A 21,500-nucleotide genomic window follows, 5' to 3' on the forward strand; every position below is an offset into this window, starting at 1 on the left:
GAAATACAGCTGCAATGAAGTCCTGTGGAATGGACATTGGAATCCATACAAATAGTGGTGCTGCAGCAGGACTTGGCCCCTACTTTGGAGGAGTTTATAAATAATAACTATTAAACAGCAAATAATAAATATTAATATTAAATAATAATAACAAAGTACAACATTCGCTCCCCAGTGTGCTACAAATGAGATTAAAAGTGTGTATATTCTATTTCTTTTAATTACAGTAAGACAAAAAACAAGCTTGAATATACCAAGAGTCCTCAGATGGTTTTGTTTTGCAGAAATGAAATTTTCCCGAGAGGTTGAAAATAACAAGAACAGAAATAAAGTTTGGACAAAGCTCTTTCTCTTGCACAGAGACAGGATGGGACTCACACAGGAGAGCACGGGGGAGCACAGCCTGCTCCTTCCCTGCCCTGCTTTCCATCAGGGTGATGCTCTCCCCTGGCAGGTGGCTGAGGCCAAAATGCCAAAGCATGAGACGAAGTTTCAAAACTTAAAAATCTCAAAGTAAGTTTCACACACACACACAAAAAGCAGCTAAAATACCATTTTCTTGCCAAAATGAAATATAAGCCAACTACTTTGCTGCAGTGGACTTGTGCCATAAGTTTCAGCTGCATCACTTTACACTGGTTTGGGATCTTGCCTTTCACTGCAATAACTTCTGGCCATAATTCCCCCTAAATCCTACATCTAATGTTGCCTGTGGGAAGGGTTTAGGTTGTTTTCCACTCGATGCTGCACTGAAATTCTCCCATTTGCTCTTCAGATCTCCTGCCTATGGGATGGCAGAGGAAATTTGGATGCTAGAGCCACCTCACCAGGGTGCCTCCAGTCTAATAGGGGATATTTAAGCAACAGTTTACAAGTGGTCATAGAGGAACAACCTGCTTGTGTCCAAGCCTGCTGAGGTATTGTCCAGAAGGATGGCTATTTCCCATTACAGCCTGGTTGGAAGTGATATCCAGCACTGAGAGATATCAATCAGTAAATATTCAATCAAGACAAAATTTCTATTTTTCTAATGCTGGTTATTTCTTGGAAAGTTACACCTATCTTTTATGCCTACTGGCACTTAGGCCAGTAAATATATAATTAAATGATACAGTCAAATGCACAAACTTTTGCAGCCTACTTACCTACACCAAAAAAATACACCTTTTTTTTTTTTCTTAGTTCTACTCTATTTTCTTTTTCCTGCTCTGGAGTCCAGCCCTGGATTTATCCCCCCAGGCAGAACTGCTGTTTGCTCAGCGGGACGAGCTGAGAGAAGAGGACTTTGGAGAGATCTTTAGTTACGTGGGGAGGAATAAAACAACCCAAAAAAAAAAAAAAAACCAAAGAAAGGAAAACATCCCAATTCTCTAGGTTACACTATTGGTTATATAACCGATCTCCCTGGTTATATTTACGCTCCTATAAATAGAGAAGTGGCCTCAAAGAGTGGCCTAAAAAAACGACAGACAGGAGTCGGGACGCGGCGACCATCGGGGACGTCGGGGCTCAGCACGGGGACGAGGACATCTGGTCGTAGTCGGGGCACTTGAGCAGGGCTGGGTAGTTACTGTTCATCTGCAGGGACGCCTCGCTGGAGATGTCCGAGGGGCTCCGGCCCCGCGCCCACGCGTCCGGGTGCAGGAACTGCCCCGAGTAGTCGGAGCAGTTGCTCAGGCGGGGCCGGTAGAAGCCGGGGTGGGGTCGGTAGATGTCCTCGGCCGTGTAGCGCTTCATGAACAGGTACACGGACATCACCCCGGCGCTCTGCGGGAGAGAGACACGGCCTGATGCCCACCCTGCTCGTGGCTGCCTCCTCCACCATCCCCCAAACATAAATCGCCTTTTTTTCGCTCTGCTGCTGATGCACAAAGGCACCTGAGGGCTGTCACTTCACTGCCCTCTGCCTGGGATCCACGCACTAAATAATGCAGCACAACCACGTCTCCTGCTCTGCATTTCCTGCTTGGCATCAAATCGTCATCAAGTGCCCCATCAGCGCGCCAGGCTTGGGTCTGTCCCCACCCTGTCTCCCTTTACAGTATATTTTACCCCTCTGCCCTCACAGCCCCGCCTTAAACCCCACCCAGGTCCTCTTTCTTCCAACAGCCTCAATGTGCCCACCCCTGAGAACGGGACACACTCGTTACAGGGATGTGAGAGCTGTGGGTACCTCTGTGAGAAGGAATGAGATGGCAGAGAAGGCAAAGGACCACCCGTATTTGTAGTTGAAGAACGTTTCTGAGTCCTTGGTCCTGTTGAGCATCTCGTCGTTAATGCTGGAGATGTAGAGGACCAGCCCCACCACCAGTGACAGACCTGCAGAAGGACAGTGGGAAAGAGGGATGAAGTGCTGAAGAAGCACCTTCCCTAAGACCTGACTTGTGGGGGAAAGTAAAAAACTGTGCTTGGAATAACTGGGGAAAGGAGCTGCCCTCCCTCCTGCTGCGCTAACCCAGGGCACTCCTCTCATTTCAGTCAAAGCATTACCTGCTCTGGCAAGTCTGTGTGCACTGGGGAGGAGGTAGCTGGCTCTGGTAGGAGCTGACTTCAAAGCTCAGCTGTCACAGCTATTTGTTTAACACTCACACAGCACCATGAATAAAACATTCCCTTTTCTCATGTAGAAACATCCCAACTGAGCAGTTTGAAGTTTCTGATCTCTCCTGTGACTGATGTGCCACGAGAAGCATCCTCTCCCCCAGCACCTGCTCCTGCACATGGTGGAGACTTTTCCCCACACTTCCACAAATGAATTTTGCAGTGGATGGTTTTTCATCCCACAATAGCAGATCAGGCTGCAGGGCTGAGCTGCAGGGGAGCCCCTGTGGGTGATGACTCCATCAAGGAGCCACCACAGTGGGTCAGGAGAGCACCAAGCAGCTACCAAAGCAAACGTGCTCCGTGCTCAAGGGTTGTCAGGAGAAAACCTGGTAGCAAAACTCACCCGACAGGATGAAGAAAATCCCCGAGACAAAGGCAAGGATGGTCCTGTGGGGCCGGATGTGGCCGATGTTGCTCAGGATGAAGCCAATGAACATGAAGAACAGGCTGACCAGAGGGAAGGGGGTGGCAGAGCGGATCATCTCTGTCAGGAGAGGAGCAGAGGGAAGTGAGAACAGGTTAATCCTCCCCATATAGTGTGAGAAATGGGCTGGGTGAGATGGCTCCAGCCCTGCTGCTCTGACCATGTTGTGTCTGGGGTTTCCCTCTTTGCTAATGCACTGAGTAAAAACACAGAATTACGGAATCCTAGAACAATTTGGGTTGGAAGGGATCTTACGTTTCCTGCCAAGGTCAGGACACCTTCCACTATCCCAGGTTGCTCCAAGCCCCATCCAGCCTGGCCTTGAACACTCCCAGGGATGGGGCAGCCACAGCTTCTCTGGGCAACCTGTGCCAGGTCCTCACCACCATGGTGGTGACTCTGCCAATATCTGTGTTTCTGAGGGTTTCTTTGTGAAGTGTTGCATGGGAAAAAACCATCAGAACCTGCATTTTTCTCTAGCTTCACCCCATAAGTGTTTGCAGAACAATCCTATTTATTAAATCCAAAATGACTGCAGAATTCATCATGAGAGCTGTGACACTCCATCCTTAATTCATCCCACTATGTTATGTGTAAAATTGACTGCTAGGGAATAAATACAGCTGCAAATTATGGAGAGGAGACTAAAAAGCCAAACACTTCAATAAACATTAGTGCTGAATAGCCAGTGACAGGAAATTATACAGCTTAGAGCCTCTGTGAGAACCCTGCCATTAGAAAGGGATGTCCCCAGAAGCTTAGGAGCACACTGGGTGATTCACAGAGTCACAAAATGTAGTTGCATCTACAATTCGGAGTTTCTTTGGCAAAGACACAAAGGGGATTTCTTGGGGGAGTCACAAGTGACCCCTTGGTGCTTTGGAGGGTGAGACCCCACAGAACCACTTACTCAGGACGTTGACTGTGGACTCAGACGTCAGCTGGATGTTCATGGGCATGACGTATTCGATGGTGAAGCACCGGCCACGCTCCTCACCTGCAGCAGACACAGACCAAGTCACTCCTGCATTGTGCTTGTCTGTCTGGTTTTTTCTGGGGGGAGAGCAGCTTTAAATTGAATTTCCGTGCATGCATAAAAACAAATTTGCTTTTTAGTGCTGCTCCATCTTGAGTGTCTGTGGTTGGGGTGGAAAAAAGACACCTCTTAAATACCATTTCCTTGTATGCACAAACGTGAACCCCGAAGCCAAAGGCTTTAAAGTCACTCCAGGGGTGGTATCACAGCTCCTCAGGCCTCCCCTGACTTTTTCCAAGCAGGAGTTGAAACTTTGTGACATTTCAGGCTGGTCACTTTGAGATTCCCATTCCCTCAGGTGTTATTCTGCTCCTGCAGCCAAGCTGCTCCATCACATTTGGCAGGGACAGAGGGAATGGTCCAGCTGACCTGAATCTAAATTCTGCAGGGACCAAATGGAAAGTTTTGAGCTGCTGCCCAAGGCCACAGCAGTGGGACAAGGAGGGGCCTGGCATGGCAGCATCAAACCCACCCAAAACCTGTGTTAAAAGGCACATTTATCCATCAGACTGTTAAAAGTTGGGCATGGGCCTGAGTTTGGAAGAAAAGATGGACAGAGCTTCTAAAAATCCCATGTTTCCTGGCCGTTTCCCATGGGATGACACGGACAACAAACACTATAAATACATTAATATTTATCGATTTATATATGTATAAATAGACATAACATATATATATTTTTATATATGTTTATATAAGACATATAAATATAAACATATAAATATAAACATATAAACATATAAATATAAAACATAAATATAAAACATACAAATATAAAACATACAAATATAAAACATACAAATATAAAACATACAAATATAAAACATACAAATATAAAACATATAAATAGCAGGGCATGTTTTTTTTTGGGGTGAGAACGTACCTGCCAGAAAGCAGACCCTCCAGAGCCCGGAGTGCAGCGACAGCTTGATCTCGGCCGTCTGGTTCTGGGGCTGGACGATGCCCTCCTCCAGGTAGAGCCAGTAGTCCGTGCTGACAGAGATGCCCAGGAGGCCGAGGCCGCAGACGGCGAACACGCTGCTGAGCAGGGTCAGCGCCCTCCTGCTGCAGGCGCTCATGCCCAACAGCATCGGGGGCTGGGGCGGGGAGAGCGGGCGGGTCCGGCAGCACGAGCCGGGGGACGGACGTGTCAAAGCTTTGCCCTGGATTGCCTTGGGGAGGATGAGCTGAAACGAGCCATTAAAACAATCACTGACAGATGGCAGAGTTTGAACCAGATGCCACCCGACTGCTGCCCCGCGCCGGCCCAGGGCTCGGGATGGGCTGGGTGGGAGCAGCTCCTTGGCTCCTGTTTGATTTGCTGCAGGTGAATTCCTGCTTCTCCAGCCCAACCTGGCACTCATCTCCCCAAGGATGTGGCTCAACCCCAGTATCTTATCTACCCGCAGAGCCTTATCAAGTGCTCCCACGAGGGGAGGCAGCACGAGCTGTATCTCCTGTGATACAGGAGATCTGCTGAGGATCATGGACACGGAGATAATGGATCAACAAAGGTGCTTACAGCTGCTGGACCAACCTCCCCTCCTGAGCAGCTCCCACCACCATCACAGTCCCCCCAGTAATGCCACTTTTCCTCTTCCAGGGCACATTTATCCATCAGGGCATCAGGATGCTGATTTTGCAGCGACTAGGCTACGCTGAATGACATCATCAAACACCTTGAAGCAGAGTGCCATGACACAATAACTTGTCTTTCTTTGCTGTTTATTGTTCTTGCTGGATCAGAGCTGGGGCCAAACCCAGCTTGTGCTTTTTGGAGAGGCAGGGAAAGGAAGCAGAAAGCTGCAGCCAGGCACTGGGTGAACATTGAAGGAAAAACTTTCCTCATCCCCATGTTGCTTATGTACTGAATCTTTTTTTTTCCTTTTTTTTTTTAATTTTATTGCATTCTTGCCAAGTCAGGGAATTTATTAGTTCTCATGGTGCCCTGCAGACTGATAAAATATCACCAGAAATCAGAGTTCTTCGTGCAGTGGAGGAAAAAGTGCAATTAATATGGGGGGGAAAAGCCACAGCAATGAAAGATTAAAGGAATAAGAGCGAGAAGGAAAAAGATACATGCCAGAGATGGTCTTCTGGGGAGTGGGAAGGAGGCAGCTAGTGCTATTGACTGCTTTTAGAAAGGCAGGATGAATCACACGTAAGTGCCGTGTCATGTATATTTTCCAAGGCACATTTTGCTATTGTTCAGCACAGCAAACAATAAGGAAAAAACATATAAACCCAGCTAGACAACAAAAGCTACCAGATTTAGCAGCAGGAAGCATATTCCTTGGACTGCCTTTAAAACTGCACCAGCCTTGCTTTGGCTCCATCAAGCCCGTGTTTGCCATCACGGTGCACGGCAGTGAATGGGCTCTTTGGAGAGAAATCCTGTTCCTGTTATCGCTGTGGTGAAGGTGGTGGGTTTAGTGATTAAATCAGGAGACACAAATCCTGCCTGGACTGGGAGATGACGACTCGCTGTTCCGACACGGCCGGGTGAGCAGGCTGGAGGAAGGTGGTTTTTCCTACTGCCTCTGATGTAAACATATTAATACTTGCTTATAGTGACTCTCAGAGATGCCAAAAGTCCTCACAGCTTGTACTTTTACACCCAAAGCCTTCCAAGATAATGTTCTGCCACAGCTCCCTCATGGTTAATACAAGCAGACGATGCTGAGAGTGGTTTCTTGCTGCTTGGGTGCTCTCAGGGAACATCCAATATTCCATATCTTATCCTCTTGCAGTGCCCTTCCCCAGCACATCTGTCTCACAAATCCAGAGCACCAAGACCCCCAACACCCCGTCCTGGGCAGGGCTTGCAGCAAATCTCATACAAAGATCAACATGAAGGAAACTTTTAGTTACTGTGGAGCCCAAAGAATGGCATTTACTGAGCAGATGCAATATCCAAGGCCTGTCTGCCCCTCCAGCTCACTGCTCTGGGCAGCAATAAGAGAGGAAAGCTGCTGGAAGAATATCAAATCCTTGAGTGAAACAGAGAAAGGGAGAGAAAGACTTTAATTATTGCATCTGACCTCAAATCCAAAGCAGACAAGTACATCTTGGTAGGAAGCAGATGTACTTGCACCCTCAAGCGCTACAACAGCCCTGACAATTCTCTTCCATGTGAAATTATGGATTTGGCTCTTCCTACGTTCACACTGTGCCTCTCCCCAGAAGATTCCAACCTACAGGAAGGGGATTGCTGTCTCCAGACAGCCCAGCTCACACTCCTGCAAGCTTTCCCTCCACCTTTGGCTTTGCTAACCAGCCTCATTTTTAATGTTCTTCTTTAATGTTTCCCTCAGCTCAAAAAAGGCAGGATGTGTTCCCAGGAGGAACATCTCCCTGCTAAGGGAGTGAGGAGCAAAGTACAGAGGAGATGATCAGACTTTCTTTTCTCTGAAGAATTAGGAGGCAGCAGCTAAAGAGGAAAGTGGTGGCTATCAGGCAGAGAAGCACATCAGAAGAACATTTCCCATCTCTATAGATTCCCATTTGGTCCTGCAATCAACTATCCAAAACTCAGATCCTCTGGCTCATCCATTAATCTCCCTAACTCAGTCAGAGCCATATTTTCTAGTTGCTGCCTCAAAATGAACAGCATTTACTACAGGGTGTCTCATCCCTCTTGGCATTTTGGTGCCAAAATGGTAAAAGGAACTGGAATCTATTCTTGGCTTGTGTATCATCAACAACCATCCTCCCTGCACATTTCTCGTTAATAACGAGCCAAAAATCATAGTAGGGAGTATGTGAAGGTCCAGATAAAGCCACTCAGAGGGAAATAACTGAGTATTTCCTGTGATTTGTTGTCCATCAACATCAGATACTGGAAAATAGACCCGTTTGGTATCATTTACTGGTCTTTGGGGTGATGTGAGCAGCAGGGAGAGGGGTCGGGCATCAGAGTCGCGCCTCTCAATTGCCTCATTCCTTTTCTCCCTCACACTCCAATTTCCATGTAATCAGGGAGGCATTAGAGACTGATCCCTGTTCCTGCCTTGCTGGCACAGAGGATGGAACCCAATGTGATGGGGGACAGGGGGCAGGGATGGTGCAGAACATCTGCTCAAAACAAGCCTCCCCCCGTGTCCAGCACCTGGAGCATTAGCAGGGCTCCCAGGGGAAAGATTTTTCAAGGACACGAACAGGAACTGGCTTGATTTTCAGCAAGGATTTAGTTCCCAGTGACCTTTATCAATTGTGTTATGCTTCCTACGGCTGAAAAGGTGATGCTGTTTGATTTCCAGCAGTAGCTGTATTTTAAATTAAATGAATAGAGCCCCAAAGATTTCCAAGAAATGGGACTTTAGAACTGTTCCTGCTCCTTCGATCACGCTGTGCCCTCTGGTAGTAGTCCAGGGAACAATAAAGGCAGTCTGCAGTGTAATCTGCAGTCCTTGTAATGAATTTCTTCTTGTCTTGGAGCCACAGCTTCTGATGGAAACTACACATGGCCCTTGCTGGGACTGAACCCTTTGGGAAATGAAATGAATATTGGCATTGTTCCTAACACAGTTCACCCAGATCTAGGACTTAGTCCTTACCTATTTCTCCACAGTGACAGAAAGAAAATATCCTGGGCAAGTTTCTGAGCCCACAACTCCGTGACCTCACACTGAGCACTACTCTGGGCTATGTGGATGGGCTGAGAAAAATAAATATATCACTGGTCAACTGCCTGGACAAGATGGGACGTATCAATAAATCACTGCGCCGAGTTCAGTGGAAAACCACAGCTCTCTCCTGCTCTGGGTAAAGGCAGAAAGAGCAGGGCCAAGCCAGGCCAAGGAGGCAGCTATTGATTTTTATGTGGTTAGAGCATCATTTCCAATTTCCTGACATTTGTGATGAGGGGAGGCACTGCCAAGGTTATTGGAGCAGACGGGAGGGAAGGTTTTGTTTGTGGAGGGTGCTGGGATCCAGGACAAGCCTGGCAACCTGCCCCTGTGCCTGGTCCCTGCTGCAAACCCAGGGCTGAGGGAAATCAGAGGTTAAGCCATGGACCTGGAGTAGTGGGAGAGGCTGAGCAGAACATAAAGGAGAAGGAAGGAAGCTTGTGAAAGTGGAGTAGGAAACCCACTGAGTGAGCAGTGGATGTACAAAGAACATCAGGGACCTGGGTAAGAGCTATCAAACGCAGGAGAGCGTGAGCTGTGATGGAGCTGAACTGAAAGGACCAGCTCCCACTAAGCTGCAACAAGAAAATTGGGCTGGCTAAAAATAAAGGGCCTTCAAGCAGTGTGATCCCTTCCTCAGGACACGACACAGGCCATGGATGTGGGCAAAAAAAAATAGGTCAAGGAGAGTGGCTCTTTCAGAACAAAACTTTTCAGAGTTGGCAGTGCTCAGGCAGGACCGTGCTGAGGCCACCACTGCATTGTCATCCTCCTTCAGACAGCACAGCTTCCTCAACTTCACCCTGGCCACCTCATGGGCAAATTCAGAAAAGCCTGATTTGGTCATTAGGTGGAATAGAATGATCCCACTGACCTCAGGGAGCACCCAAAGGGTGCAAATGTTTCGGTCCCAAAACAGTGTGTGCAGCCCGAGGCCAGGTGAGCTGATGCTCTGTTGGTTGGCAGAGTGTTGGACCTGTGTGAGGAGCACATGGTGAGTTGGCTTTAGCCACAGCTGAGGAGAGGAAGAGGAGGAGATGGTGAGGGCAGTGCCCACTGCTCCATCTGGGGATGCAGGAGAAACAGCTCTACAAACCAGACCTGCAAAAATTGCGTGACTGGGAAAGATAGTTTTGGTTTTGGAATTATAGCTTGGGAAGTGACAGTCCCTCCTGAAGCTTGGAAGAGGTGTACTGCAGGCAGGAGGGAAGCACAGGACTGCTCTGGTTCCACATAACAGCTGAAGGAGAGCAGGGATGGCTGCAGGGAAAAGCAGTGTCTCCTGCACTGATGCACTGAGAGGCAAATGGCCAAAGGGGATGTGGGTTGGAGCTGGTCCATAGGGTTCCCAGGAGCCCTGTCCTGAGCTGCTGGCACCCAGCACCTCCACTGGCACAGGGGAAAACAGAAACACACGGGACAGCTTTACAGACCTGCATTAGTGTCCTATAAAAACGTCGGCTCGATTTCTGAGAGAGAAATTATGTATTGGAAAAATTAAGTGCAGAAATAAATCTTTTCCAGGTGGAGGAGGTTTAGCCTGATGCTCAGAAATGAAGCAGCCCACCTCGTGGCAGTTTGAACGAGGGCTGGTAACTTGTGACCACGAGCAGCCATAAACTTCAGAAGGATCAATAGTGGGCTTGAAAGCCTCCCCTGAGCTGAGAGCAGCAGCTCCAGCGACGGCTCCGCACGTGGCACTGCCACTACCCGCGGAGAGCGCGGGATCGATGGGCACTCCGGGCTCTCCAGAGAGGGTTTGAAAGCAAGTAAATGAATAAAAAGAAGGCTGGTGATGAGTTATTTGAATGTAGATTGAGCCACAGCAATCACAAACCCATTATTTTCGTGCTTGTCATCACACACACAAGGAACACCTGAGCAGCAACCAGAGGGAGCCATGTGTGACCCCACGCACCCCAATGCTCACCACTAACTGATTTTATTAATGAGATTACTTGGGATTTTTCCTCTTAAACTTGACTTCCATAATTTTTCTGAGCATTTCTCTTTTCTCTAGCGCTTCCTGTGCTTCATTTCTTGCTTGAGTTATTTTTTTACAGTTTGGCCAAAAAATCCTTCCATGGCAGTGCAAGAGTGAAGGAAATATGTACTGTATCTACTATCTACCGTATAGAAAGTACTGTCATTTTCTGCTGAACCCACATCTTGCTTAGTGAACCCTCAAGGCTGACCCAAGGCTGCTCTTCCCTCTCTTTATCCCAACCTTTTTGCTGTGGACTGCTCAAAACCTGCCCCTTTGCCTGGGTCAGGTTTGCAGAGATAGTTGTTACTGATAACTGAGCCCACCTCAGCTCCAGCACCAAATATAAGGAGATCAAATGATATTCCCAAGGGCAAAGGAACAGCAAGAGAGATTTATTTCCCACCCTAGCCTTCAAACCAGACCCTTTCCTGAACGGGCCACCTCTGCCATGCTGCTGCACTCCTGGCTCTGCTCCAGCTCTTTCACACTAATGGCTTTGGATGATGCCAGAAACTTTCAACAAATAAAATCATCGACCCAACAGCCCTGATGATCCTGGCTCACAGGCTGCTGGCACTGTCCATGTGTGTACAGCTGGTCTCATTCACATGGCCTTTCTGAATCCACAAATATCCCCTCTCCAAACCTCTTATACAGCCCATCCCACCCACATGTCTCCTTTCTCCTTGGTGTTTTAGGCTCTTACCTCTTTTAACCCCAGCTGAAGCAATGCTTTGGTGAGTGGAAAACCTGGGATGAGGCTGAAGGTGGGAAGTTCAGTTCTGGCAGATCGACTGCAAGGAAACGTCACAGCAAGGAGGGTCCTTGATGGAGGCTTCTGCTGCTGGATGGTCTGGGAGGAGCTGGGAGTGGGGTGGCTTTGGAAACAAGCAGAGGAGAAATCCTGGACCTCAAGAGAGGGCACAGCCTCAGCTCTCCACCTCTGACTGACTCCCACGAGGGCTGCAGGGTGCTGGCACACAGGGACAGGCAGGTGGCAGGCAGGTCTCTGCACCACTGCAGCTCCTACCCTGGGGTTTTGCAGAAAAAATGTTACACAAAGTACATTTCTCAAGAGGGAAATAGGAGCTAAAACCCTGAGCTTGCAGTATTGCCCACGCACCCAGGCCCAGTTCTCCAGGTCTGAACTATATATATCTGTTCAAGGTTTCCATCCCTAACAATAGCTGAGCCCTGTCCTTTGCAGAGCCCTTCCCAATGTCCTCTCTCCCTATCAAATCTGACACAGTATTCTCCTACTCACAGTGTGTCAGAGTGCTCACAGTCAGGGACCCGACTCAAACTGCTGGTTTCAATACCCTACAAAGAGCTACAAAAGCAGAATAAAAGGGGGAGATATCTAGTGCTGCAAAGCAAAGCAGCTGGGGGCTGTGCTGCAGAAACCTCTCTGCTGTGTGCTGTGGGAGAGGGCCCTGCCCATTAACCTCTGCCTGTGGTACATTATGGCTTTGATTGAGATCCTAAATACATGAACTCCAGTAACCCAGCGATCCAGTGACCCTCATCTGGCTGCAGGGTAGTGCTTCCCTCGGCTGGTGCAGCCTGAGCACACCCAGGAGCAGGGACAAGGGACAGCAGCTGGCCCAGCTGTGGACATCCCCCTCACACCAGCACCAAGGTTGGGCTGCTCTGGTGGGATGTCAAAGCTTTAACAGTTGGTTTTTGTTCACTTCCAAGTGTCATTTATGATGGCACAAAGTCCTACAATAGTCTTGTAGATTAAAAAGGGGAGAATAAGCCTCTTCCTTGCACATGGCAGCTTTTTCAAGGTCTCTGCGTCCTTCCAGCAGCAAGGCAGGTAATGGCATGATTGAAGATCCCAGGCAAGAGATCTGTAAGGTATTGATGTTGTTTTAAACTGAAGTGGGTGTGAGCAGAACACACTCATTCAGCGTAAGCCTTGCAGGAGTCGTGTGTTACAAACACCAGCACATGAAAGGTCTCCAGGCTGTAAACTTTTACAGCTGCAGAAGGTCTAAGAAAAGCCCCAGGTACAGCCCAGGTGCAGGAGCTGTGGCTGCTCAGCAGAGAGGGGCCAACACCCCCAGTTCCTTCTTTTCCCCTTAACGATCGGTGCATGACAGCTCGAGCTAAATTAAGCAAGCTGGGAGATAAAAATAGCAGCAGGAGCTAATTAAAACTCTTCCAATCCCCCGTGTCAGGGGTACCTGAGCCAGGGAGGGGAGGCAGCAGCAGCTCTTCCCCTGCTGCAGCTCTCCTCGCCAGCACTGGCAGCTGTGGAGGGGTTTTATGAACATTTTCAGTGTGATGAATGAGAGAAAGTGAGAAATCCCCGAAGCAAAGCTGGGCTCTCTCAATGCTGAGGGCAGCAGACAAGTGGCACGTTGGCCAAGCTGCTCATGCTGGCCATGGCTGCTGAGACCTGCGTCCCCTCAGTGTGATTAAAGATGATTGATAGCACGGAGCAGTGCCTTGTTAGCCAGGAGATTGCATTCCCCTTCCTTGCTTGGAAACCAGCTTTACCACAGAGCCTCTGAGCACGGAAACGAGGGTGTAAAGAAAGAGGAGAAGGGCCGTGTCATCCACACCTCAGGCAAACAACTTCAGAACCCAAGTGCCACTCGTGACTGCCATTAAACCCAGTCACCAAACACAGCAGCTGCTCCATCCAGTCTGGGACACAGCTCCCTGGAAGCTGTCAGTGATGTCTGTGTGTACAGCTCTCCAGGTCTGACGCTGAGCAGCCACTGAAGTTTGGTCCCATCTTCACATAGGAAAGGTCTTTGCTTTGTGCTGCTTGTTAGGTGAGGAATATTCATGTACATAGCAAGTATTTATACATCATTGGACTATTAAACTTTCTATCACCCAGATTTTAGCAGGATTTGTTACCATTCCAGGACTTAGGGGTAAATGCCCAAGCAGACAGGGTAGGAAAAACCATGCATGACATGGAGCAGCCTGAGAACAGGCACAGGCATCATGACCCGCTCAGGAGGCCACGGGCTGCCTGTGCTGCTCAGCACAGGCAAGTGCAGCCACATCCTGGGAAAGTCTGCAGGAACAGGCAGGGAATGGACTTGCTCTCACTCTTCTCCATCCTTCCCCCACGCCAGCACCTATTACCAGGTGAAACTTGCCCTGGCTGTGTGTACCCAGTGTTTACCCACACTCCTCTCCCATTCCCACTGTCCCTTTGTACCACCAGGTTCTGGTGCCTGTGGCACACACCCGGCAGCACCTCTCCTGCCACCTACACACAACCTGAAATTCCCAGCCAGAGCTGCTGCAGAGAAAAGGAACATCTGCTGCAACCAAGCATTCCATGTCTCCCGGGAAGGAGCCAGGGCTGCCCACCTGTAGGACTTCGAGGGTGAGCCAGGTCCTGTCCTGGCAGACCTGAGGATGCTCTCTGTGGATGGGGATGTCACCAAACAGCACTGGATGGGCACTGAGTGGGAAAATGAATTATCTCCACATTGTTCTGGGTCAGGGGATGTTGTCTGCTGTGCTGCTCCAATAACCCCCCCCAGTGCAGCCCTGAGCACCACTCTAATGAGGATTTTCACTGAAGAGCAATGACACCTCCCTCATAATAGAGGAAAAGCTGCAAGTCCTGTCTTCCACAGGGACCAAAAATAAACTCCATTCATCTGTAACAGCCCATTTTCTGAGCCTAATGATGGTATATGTGTTGTCCTTTGACAAATTCCCAGTAAATATTTTACTATAAATGTCAGATACTCTACAACAATATCAGTGTGACTGACTCTAAACCATCTTTCTAGAACACACCAGAAAAAAAAAAATTCCTTTAACTTCAGTGAGATTTAGACTCCCAGATAACTTTTGACATAGACTCCATCATCTAGTTTTTTTAAAAATGCCACCTTCAAACCAGGGGTTTAAATCTTCCCAGCTGACTTAGGAAAAGCTCCCAGTGTTTGCTCCAGCCTTGTGCAGTTCACAGCTCACTGACACCATTGAAGCCTCTGCAGGCTTGTGCATTATTTCCCCTTCTGTATTTTATATTCCCTCCCCTCTCCATAAATAAAGCTGAAGCTGCAAATGCTGCGGTATGGATGCTGCCAGGTGGGAATTCATTCAGCTCAATGAATATATTCAACAGCTACAAGATACAGCAAGGGATCAGAGAAAGCCACACACAGAAGCATTTCTGTGCCCTGGATGCCACATGGGGCAGCCTGAGGGGAAGGTGTGATGGCAGAGGGAAGGGCTGCTGGGAGCCAGTCTCCTGCCCTTTGGCTTTTTACTTGACAGACTGAAATGGTGCCCCTAAAACTCAGCAGATGAACCTCTGAAGGGAGGAGAAACACAAGGCACTTGTGAAACCAAAGGGCAGCAAGTGATGGGAACACGGGAATGCTCCTCCAGCAAAGCTGCCAGGCTGGGTCACGCCACCAGCACCTGCTGCTGCTGCACGAAACTCGGCAGGAACGCTCCTTTTTAGCTGATCCGCTCCTTTGCAGTGCTCTTGCTGAAGAAGTGCTGCCTTCAGTGAGTGCAACACCCTTGCTGCCCTTCCCACAGGCTCACCTGTACCTTGCAGGCACCTAAAAGCTCTGAGGAGGCCTCCTCTCCCCCACAGAGGCTTTGGGGGATTCGAGGGACACGGTGGGGACAGCGGTGCCACAGGTCAGACCCACTCCCTGGACACCCCGAGGAGCCTCCCGCTGCTCCTGCCTGGGAGACCCAACCCTAAAAGCTGCAAAAAGCATCGTGCATCAGGGGCTGATGGAGTTTTATGGAATGCCAAGCAATTAATCAACATCCAAAGGACGTGTCAGAGCCTCCCTTCTTGCTGCTGCCGTGGCTGACACACCACATTTCACATTTCACCACCTTCCACAGGGTATGAATAAGTGGCACATGCAAAAGTGAGGACAGGCTCCATGTCCCCATTGCCTGTTCATATGGTAACACACGGTCCAGCTTTTTTTTTTTAATTTTTTTTTTTTTTTAATCCCTCTACTTTACTTCACTTAACAACCAGGTCAGGTTTTTCTCAGATAGCCTCGTTCAAATTCACACTCCCCTCTCCAAGGGGTTTAGCTACACTGGAAAAACATTCATAGGCTGACTTCCAGCGGATTTTACATTCCCTGTGAAAAATATACAGGCGTTCCTCAGCAAAACGTTCCAAACTCGCCGCCGAGGAGGGGGATGCTCACAGTGCCCAAGAGATGGCCCCTGTTGGAGCAGCCCGATGGGGAAAAGCCCAGGGATGAAAAGCCAGGATTTTCCGGCTTCCTCGTGCTCAGGTCCTTCCGTCGGGAATCCGGCGAAGCCAAACCCCTCCGCCCGAGCGGTGCCGGTGCCCGGGCAGGGCACACGGGCACCTCAGCCGGGTCTGTCCGTCCCTCCCTGCCGGGGCTCGCAGCGCTCCCGGTACCCGGGGCCGCGCCGGGGCTGCGGCGGATGCTGCCCGGGGCGGTGCCCCCGCCGCCTCTCCCGGCCGGTCCCCACTCCAAGGGGAATATGGAAAACACAGGCAACACCTGCGGCTCCGCACCCTGGCGGCGCCTCCCAGATCCCCCTTCCCTCGGCTTTAAACTTTCAGGGTTTTACATCCAATTCGGAACCTACCCCCCCCCCCCCCCCCCCCCCAAGCTGACCCCAGGACTATTTGCCCCCGTTCCAGGGGCAGCCTGGCCCGGACATGGGAAGGAGCCCGAGCCTTGCCCTCCCCATCCCAGCCTGGCACTCACCGGCCCCGCGGGACGCGCCCGGCGGCCCCGGGGATGCTCCGCTCGCTCCGCGCCGCGCCGGGAGAGCCCGGGGAGGAGAGGGCATCACATGGCGCCGGCGGGGCCAGCCCACCTCTCCCTCCCGTCTGCCCCCGTTCCCTCCTTCCCTTTCTCCATCCTCCCTTCTTCCCTCCCCCTTCCCTCCCTCCCTCTTTCTCTATCCACCTCTCCTTCCTCTCCCCCCCTCCCCACTTCCCTCTATTAATCCTTTCCCTTTTCCTCCCTTCTTTTTCACCCTTTCCGTTTATTCCCCCCCATTTCCCTCTATTGCCCCTTCTTTTCCTCTGGTCCTCTCCTTTCCATCCATCTGACCCCAGTCCCTCAGGCTGGTGGCTCCACTTCACCACCGGGGCAGGGGTGGGAACCAGCTTTGCTCCTGCCCCTCCGTGCATCCTGCCTTCCGTGCAGCTCCCACCCCCCCTGCACCCCGCACCTGGAAAACGCGGCTCCCAGCGCTGGGTGGGCTGCACTTCCCGGGACGTGCCTCCTTTGGGAGCTGGGGTAGGGAAAACTGGCTCCAGTGTCAAATCCACAGCTAAGGACACAGCACACAACGGGGAGGATTGGAGGGCAGCAAGCCAGTGTGCTGGAGAAAGCCAGCTTGGCAAGACTGGGACCAAAGCAGGGACAGAGCCAGGGCTAAAGGAGAGAGGGACACAGGGAAAGATGCTGTGGGCTCTGGAAACCACGGCCAGACTGAGTGATTCAGCCAAAACACATAGAGAAAGAGTGGCAGAGCCAAGAACAAGGATGCAGCTCCATCAAGGTGTCCAGCAATGGGACACTTCTTTGGATACAGAGAGAAGGACGAGAGAAGGGTCACACGCCATGCGGTAACTCCGGCTACGTGAGCTGCCAGCCCTGGCAGCGGGGCCAGGGGCAGCTCACGGACACCAGCACAGCACCTGGAGCTTGGAATTGCAGGGCAATTTCTTCAGGGAGAGCTCATTCCATGCAGGGGCTTTGCACACATGCTGGGGTCGCCAGTTCCCAGTGTTCTGGCTGAAACGTGCTGCATCTTTGCAGAGGCGTCCCCAGTGTAGCACAACACGACTGCCCTAAATAGAACAACTCAAAATAAAGTGCGAGCTGAGATGCGGAGGAGGTGTTGTTGGGTGGCTTGTTTGGAATCAATGGAGCCCCGTGCTCGGGCTTCTTGAGCTCCCTTTGAGTTGCAGAAATTATAGAAGCCCACAGAGGTGTGTAAGTTTTGATTTCTCCAATCGGAACGTGGTGTAGCCCAATTTAGGCAAGTTCCAGTGGGATCCAGGCTGGTAGAAACCTGCCTCCCAGCAGGACCCCAGCTGGCAGCCAGAGCACACTGGTTATTTGTCTTTGAGGGACTGCAGCTCACATGTATTCTTTCATGCAAAGTTACAGTGATATTTAAATTATAGTGAATTCAGCACGTTTTCCTGGGCTCTCATTCACATTTGAGGAAGAGCTGAAGGCAGCAAATCCATCAGGGTTTTGACAGCAAGGACAAAGCAGGGATTTGGTCAGCAGGATGGATTCTGCACTGGAAAAGGCAGTCTAAGGGGTGACACTCTCCAGGACCCCCAGCCCCAGGGAGGAGGAGGCTTCCCTGGGATGGAGCTCAGGAGGAGGGAATTACCAATAAAGTCACAAAGCTACAGGAGGCAGGTTAGACCTTGATGTTCACCGTGGACTGTCAGGGTACATTGCTTTAACACAGTAATTGGCTGTTCATCATTTTTCCTTACTCTGTATTGTTAAAAAATTCCCACCAAACAACCCAAAGCAGGGCTTCATTTTCCTCCAGACAGACAATGTGCTGTGTTGCTGCCTGGGCTCTGGGCAGGATTGTTTGACTACAACATGAATAAAGCTGCAGCACATCCAGTGACATAATTAACCATTACAGTGTGAGAGGCCCCCAGCAGCCATGCATATAATCAATTAGAAATACACATTTCCAGCTTGGGTTTCTTCCCCTCCCCTTTGCTTCTATGCAAATGCACTCGGGCTAAAACACTCCGAAGGATTTTCTGCTGCTGCTCATCTCAAACAGCAACTTCTGCCCTGGCAAAGCACGTGCACGATGCCAACACTCACACCAGGAGCATTTCCCACAGGCATTCCGGGGCCAGGAGGGAAGAGAGCACCGGTGATGCCTCCCAAAACCACAGCTAAGCTCTCCTACCTCATTAGCAGCTGTCCAGAATTCCGTCCCCATAACATGTCTCTCTCTGATGATGGCAAACAACAGCAAAGATGAAGTGGAAACCTATTCTCCCAGCCAGGAGCCTGGCATGGCTGTCCCAGGCAGGACAATTAGCACTTTGCATCTTCTCAGCATCATCCAAAACTTGGGTTAGGAGTTTGCCAAACCCTGCAACATCTGTTTTGGTTTACTGTTTCACATAACACCATCTCAGAGCAACATCACTTTGCCTTCCCTGCTTTTCACTGTTCCTGCTAAATTCTCTCCTCCCTGAGAGGGAGGATCCTCCTCCACAGCCACATGTGGGCAAATGAAGCCAGGTGGGATTTTGCCCATCTCAGGATGTCACAGAGCTGTGCTGGTCCCTGCAGGGCTGGAGCCTGACCCAGCCACAGCAGCTCTGCCAGCCCTTGGCTTGGCAGCCTGAAGCTCCACGGACACCTGAGCAGCAGCTTTTAGGCTGCACCCAAGGTCCAGTCTTATTAGTGAGGAGAGATTTGAACTTCATCAGTGGCTCAGACCAGAAGTGATTTATTACAGCAGCTCTCCCTGGGCCGTCAGTGGTGCAGTGAGGGGTGGTGGGCCTGTCTCCTTTCAGCTACAAGTGTTTGAGTCCTGCAGGTGACATCTGCAGGGAATGTTTTCCCTGGTCTTTTCCCTTCCAACAGAAGTCACTTTGAAGGAATTCAGGTTGTTATACAATAAAAGGCCTGGTCCTGTCAGCTCAGGCCATGAACTGGTAGGAAACCTCAGGTTTGCCTCCCCTCCCACTCCCTCAAACTTGCTCCACATGGAATTACTCAGACAGCAAATCCACCTGAGGGCAGCCACCCCTTGAGCCCATGTGTGGCTCTGATCTGGCATCAGACAAGGGTTGTGGACCAACTCTATCTGTACATCAGGCTGTGAGAAGCATTTTGGGCACAGGAAGGGAAGGTCTGCACCAGGAATTGTTGTGTTTGCCCGAGGAAGGAGAGTGAGCAGGTAAATGCAAGGAGCTGGCGATGGGGGGGCTGGAGCTGCTGTGACTTGTGTGGGAGGTGACGGATGCTCCCTGCCAGCTGCCTCAGCACTTGCTATTTTTTGTCATTTCGTGGGCAGCACGGCCTGGGGGAAGCTTGGGGAGGCGCTGGAGCACAACAGGGATGTGCAACAGCCCTGGCACAACCCCACTGTGCAGCTTCCAGAGGTTGGGAACCACTTGCCAGAGAGACTTTTGAGATGTCAATTTTTCATGAGAAGGTGTTTGTGGGGTGTTTCACACTGGATGGCAAAACTGGCATCAGCAGACTGGGTTTGGGATCCACAGCCGTGGCAACCACGGCTCCTGTTCAGGTGGGATGCAACCTTGGGATGGACTGCTGTGGCAGGAGTCAGCACAACCTCTGCTCCTTATCCCAGCAGCAACATTATTATCTTAGTTTTCAAACAGTGAAATCAGAAAAAAAAGGGAAAACTCACGGCACCAAAGAACACCAGCCGCTCTCCGGGAAGGGCTTTCACATCCCGCTTGCACCATGACTAAATTAAAGGAATTAACTCCGTGGGCTGTTGGAGCTGAAGCTCCATTTGCTGTTTTCCCTGCACATCCCTCTGCCTGGAGCCTCTGCTTGGGAGGAAGCGCAAGGAGAGGTGCAACATTATTTTTATCTCAGCACCCACACGCTGTGAAAAGCCTAAAAAACCCGGTGCGGAGCCTTTCGCAGCCTCCCCGAGCAGCTCTGACTCACAGAACCACAAAGGCACACGTGTGGACGGAAGTTACCCACTTTAGTGAAGAGAAAATACCCTCTGGAATCGTGTGGGTCTAAACTGAGCTAATAAAAGATGAGGATGTGCCAGTCCAGGTGCAGCCTTTAGTCCTTGGGGTGTTCCGTGGGTGCCACATCCCCAGCCGGGCTGGGAGTCTGAGCATTCCCACTCTGGAGGGAAGGAGGTCTGAGAGGGCATGAAGTGCCCACGTCCCAGCCCTTCAACAGGACAAGCTGGAAGAGATGCTGGCAGCACATTTGCTCTCACAACTGGTGTTTTCTGTCATCTCCAAAAGGAGTGAAGGTTCCGCCACCACAGGTTCCCCCTGGCAGCTTTCTCTGGGACTGGACCTGGTCTGTGGGACTGGACCCATCCAGGTTCCCCAGAGAAGCTCCACTGGAGCCTCCCAGGCTGGCTGGAAAGCAGGTGCTTACAGGATAAGGGCTGGCTCTGGCCACAGCAATCTGATTTCAAAGCTCATGTTTGGGAAAGCAGTTTAGATGGCATTAATTATTAAAGCCTCATAAGGCTTCTATTAAGGGTAATAGTTTTAAATGTGATTTATATAGCCCTGAAATTCATTACCAATCTTTTAATGATGTTAGTGTCAATCAGGCATGAGAATGCTAAATGACTTATCCCAAAATGACCAGGAACAGATCCGAGGAGTTTTGGGATGCTCTCACCGCTGGCCTTTCCCTCCTTCTGCCCTTGCACTCCTTGCTGGTTGCTTTTATAACTCCTTCTGATGGATTTTTTCCTAAAATCACACCTAATCAGTGTCCCAGACATGGTTACACTTGTAGGAGAAGCAAATGAATCCTGTTAAAAGAGTGTTTCTGGAGGTGTCGCTGAAAATGTTGAAGCTTTAATGAGGTTTTATATAAATTGTTGCAGAGTGTTTTATATGGATTAGGAAGTCTCCCTGTTACAGGCATTGAGTTTTAGTAAGTGTTCTGAACAGAGGAGCGAGGTAAGAGATGATGGATCAGGTCCTCAAACAGGAAAAATAGGAAAGATAGCACAGATGTGGAGCAAACACTCTCACACTCACACACACAGGAAATTCATTCCCAGCATGTGAAGAGATGGGTGATTTTTGCCAGCCTTGATGGGCAAGAATAAGACCTAAAA

The 21,500-nt window shown here is 50.1% G+C and overlaps 1 protein-coding gene across 2 annotated transcripts; it reads right to left on the reverse strand.

Annotated features, from left to right (window-relative positions):
• Window positions 1-202: 202 nt before the first annotated feature.
• CACNG5 (calcium voltage-gated channel auxiliary subunit gamma 5) lies at window positions 203-16,885 on the reverse strand. 2 transcript variants are annotated; one of them, XM_064676099.1, is made up of 7 exons: window positions 16,863-16,885; window positions 11,386-11,710; window positions 4,948-5,251; window positions 3,939-4,025; window positions 2,948-3,088; window positions 2,174-2,319; window positions 203-1,767 (listed from the first exon to the last, which is right to left on the reverse strand). In XM_064676099.1, exons 3-7 carry the CDS (start codon window positions 5,153-5,155, stop codon window positions 1,510-1,512), a joined length of 840 nt encoding a protein of 279 aa, XP_064532169.1. In that variant the 5' UTR covers window positions 5,156-5,251; window positions 11,386-11,710; window positions 16,863-16,885; the 3' UTR covers window positions 203-1,509. The 2 variants fall into 2 exon arrangements, with proteins under 2 accessions (XP_064532169.1, XP_064532171.1); XM_064676101.1 differs by lacking the exon at window positions 16,863-16,885 and adding an exon at window positions 16,391-16,520.
• Window positions 16,886-21,500: the final 4,615 nt, after the last annotated feature.

The sequence above is a fragment of the Pseudopipra pipra genome, chromosome 19 (genome assembly GCF_036250125.1).
Source record: "Pseudopipra pipra isolate bDixPip1 chromosome 19, bDixPip1.hap1, whole genome shotgun sequence".
Classification (NCBI taxonomy): domain Eukaryota; kingdom Metazoa; phylum Chordata; class Aves; order Passeriformes; family Pipridae; genus Pseudopipra; species Pseudopipra pipra.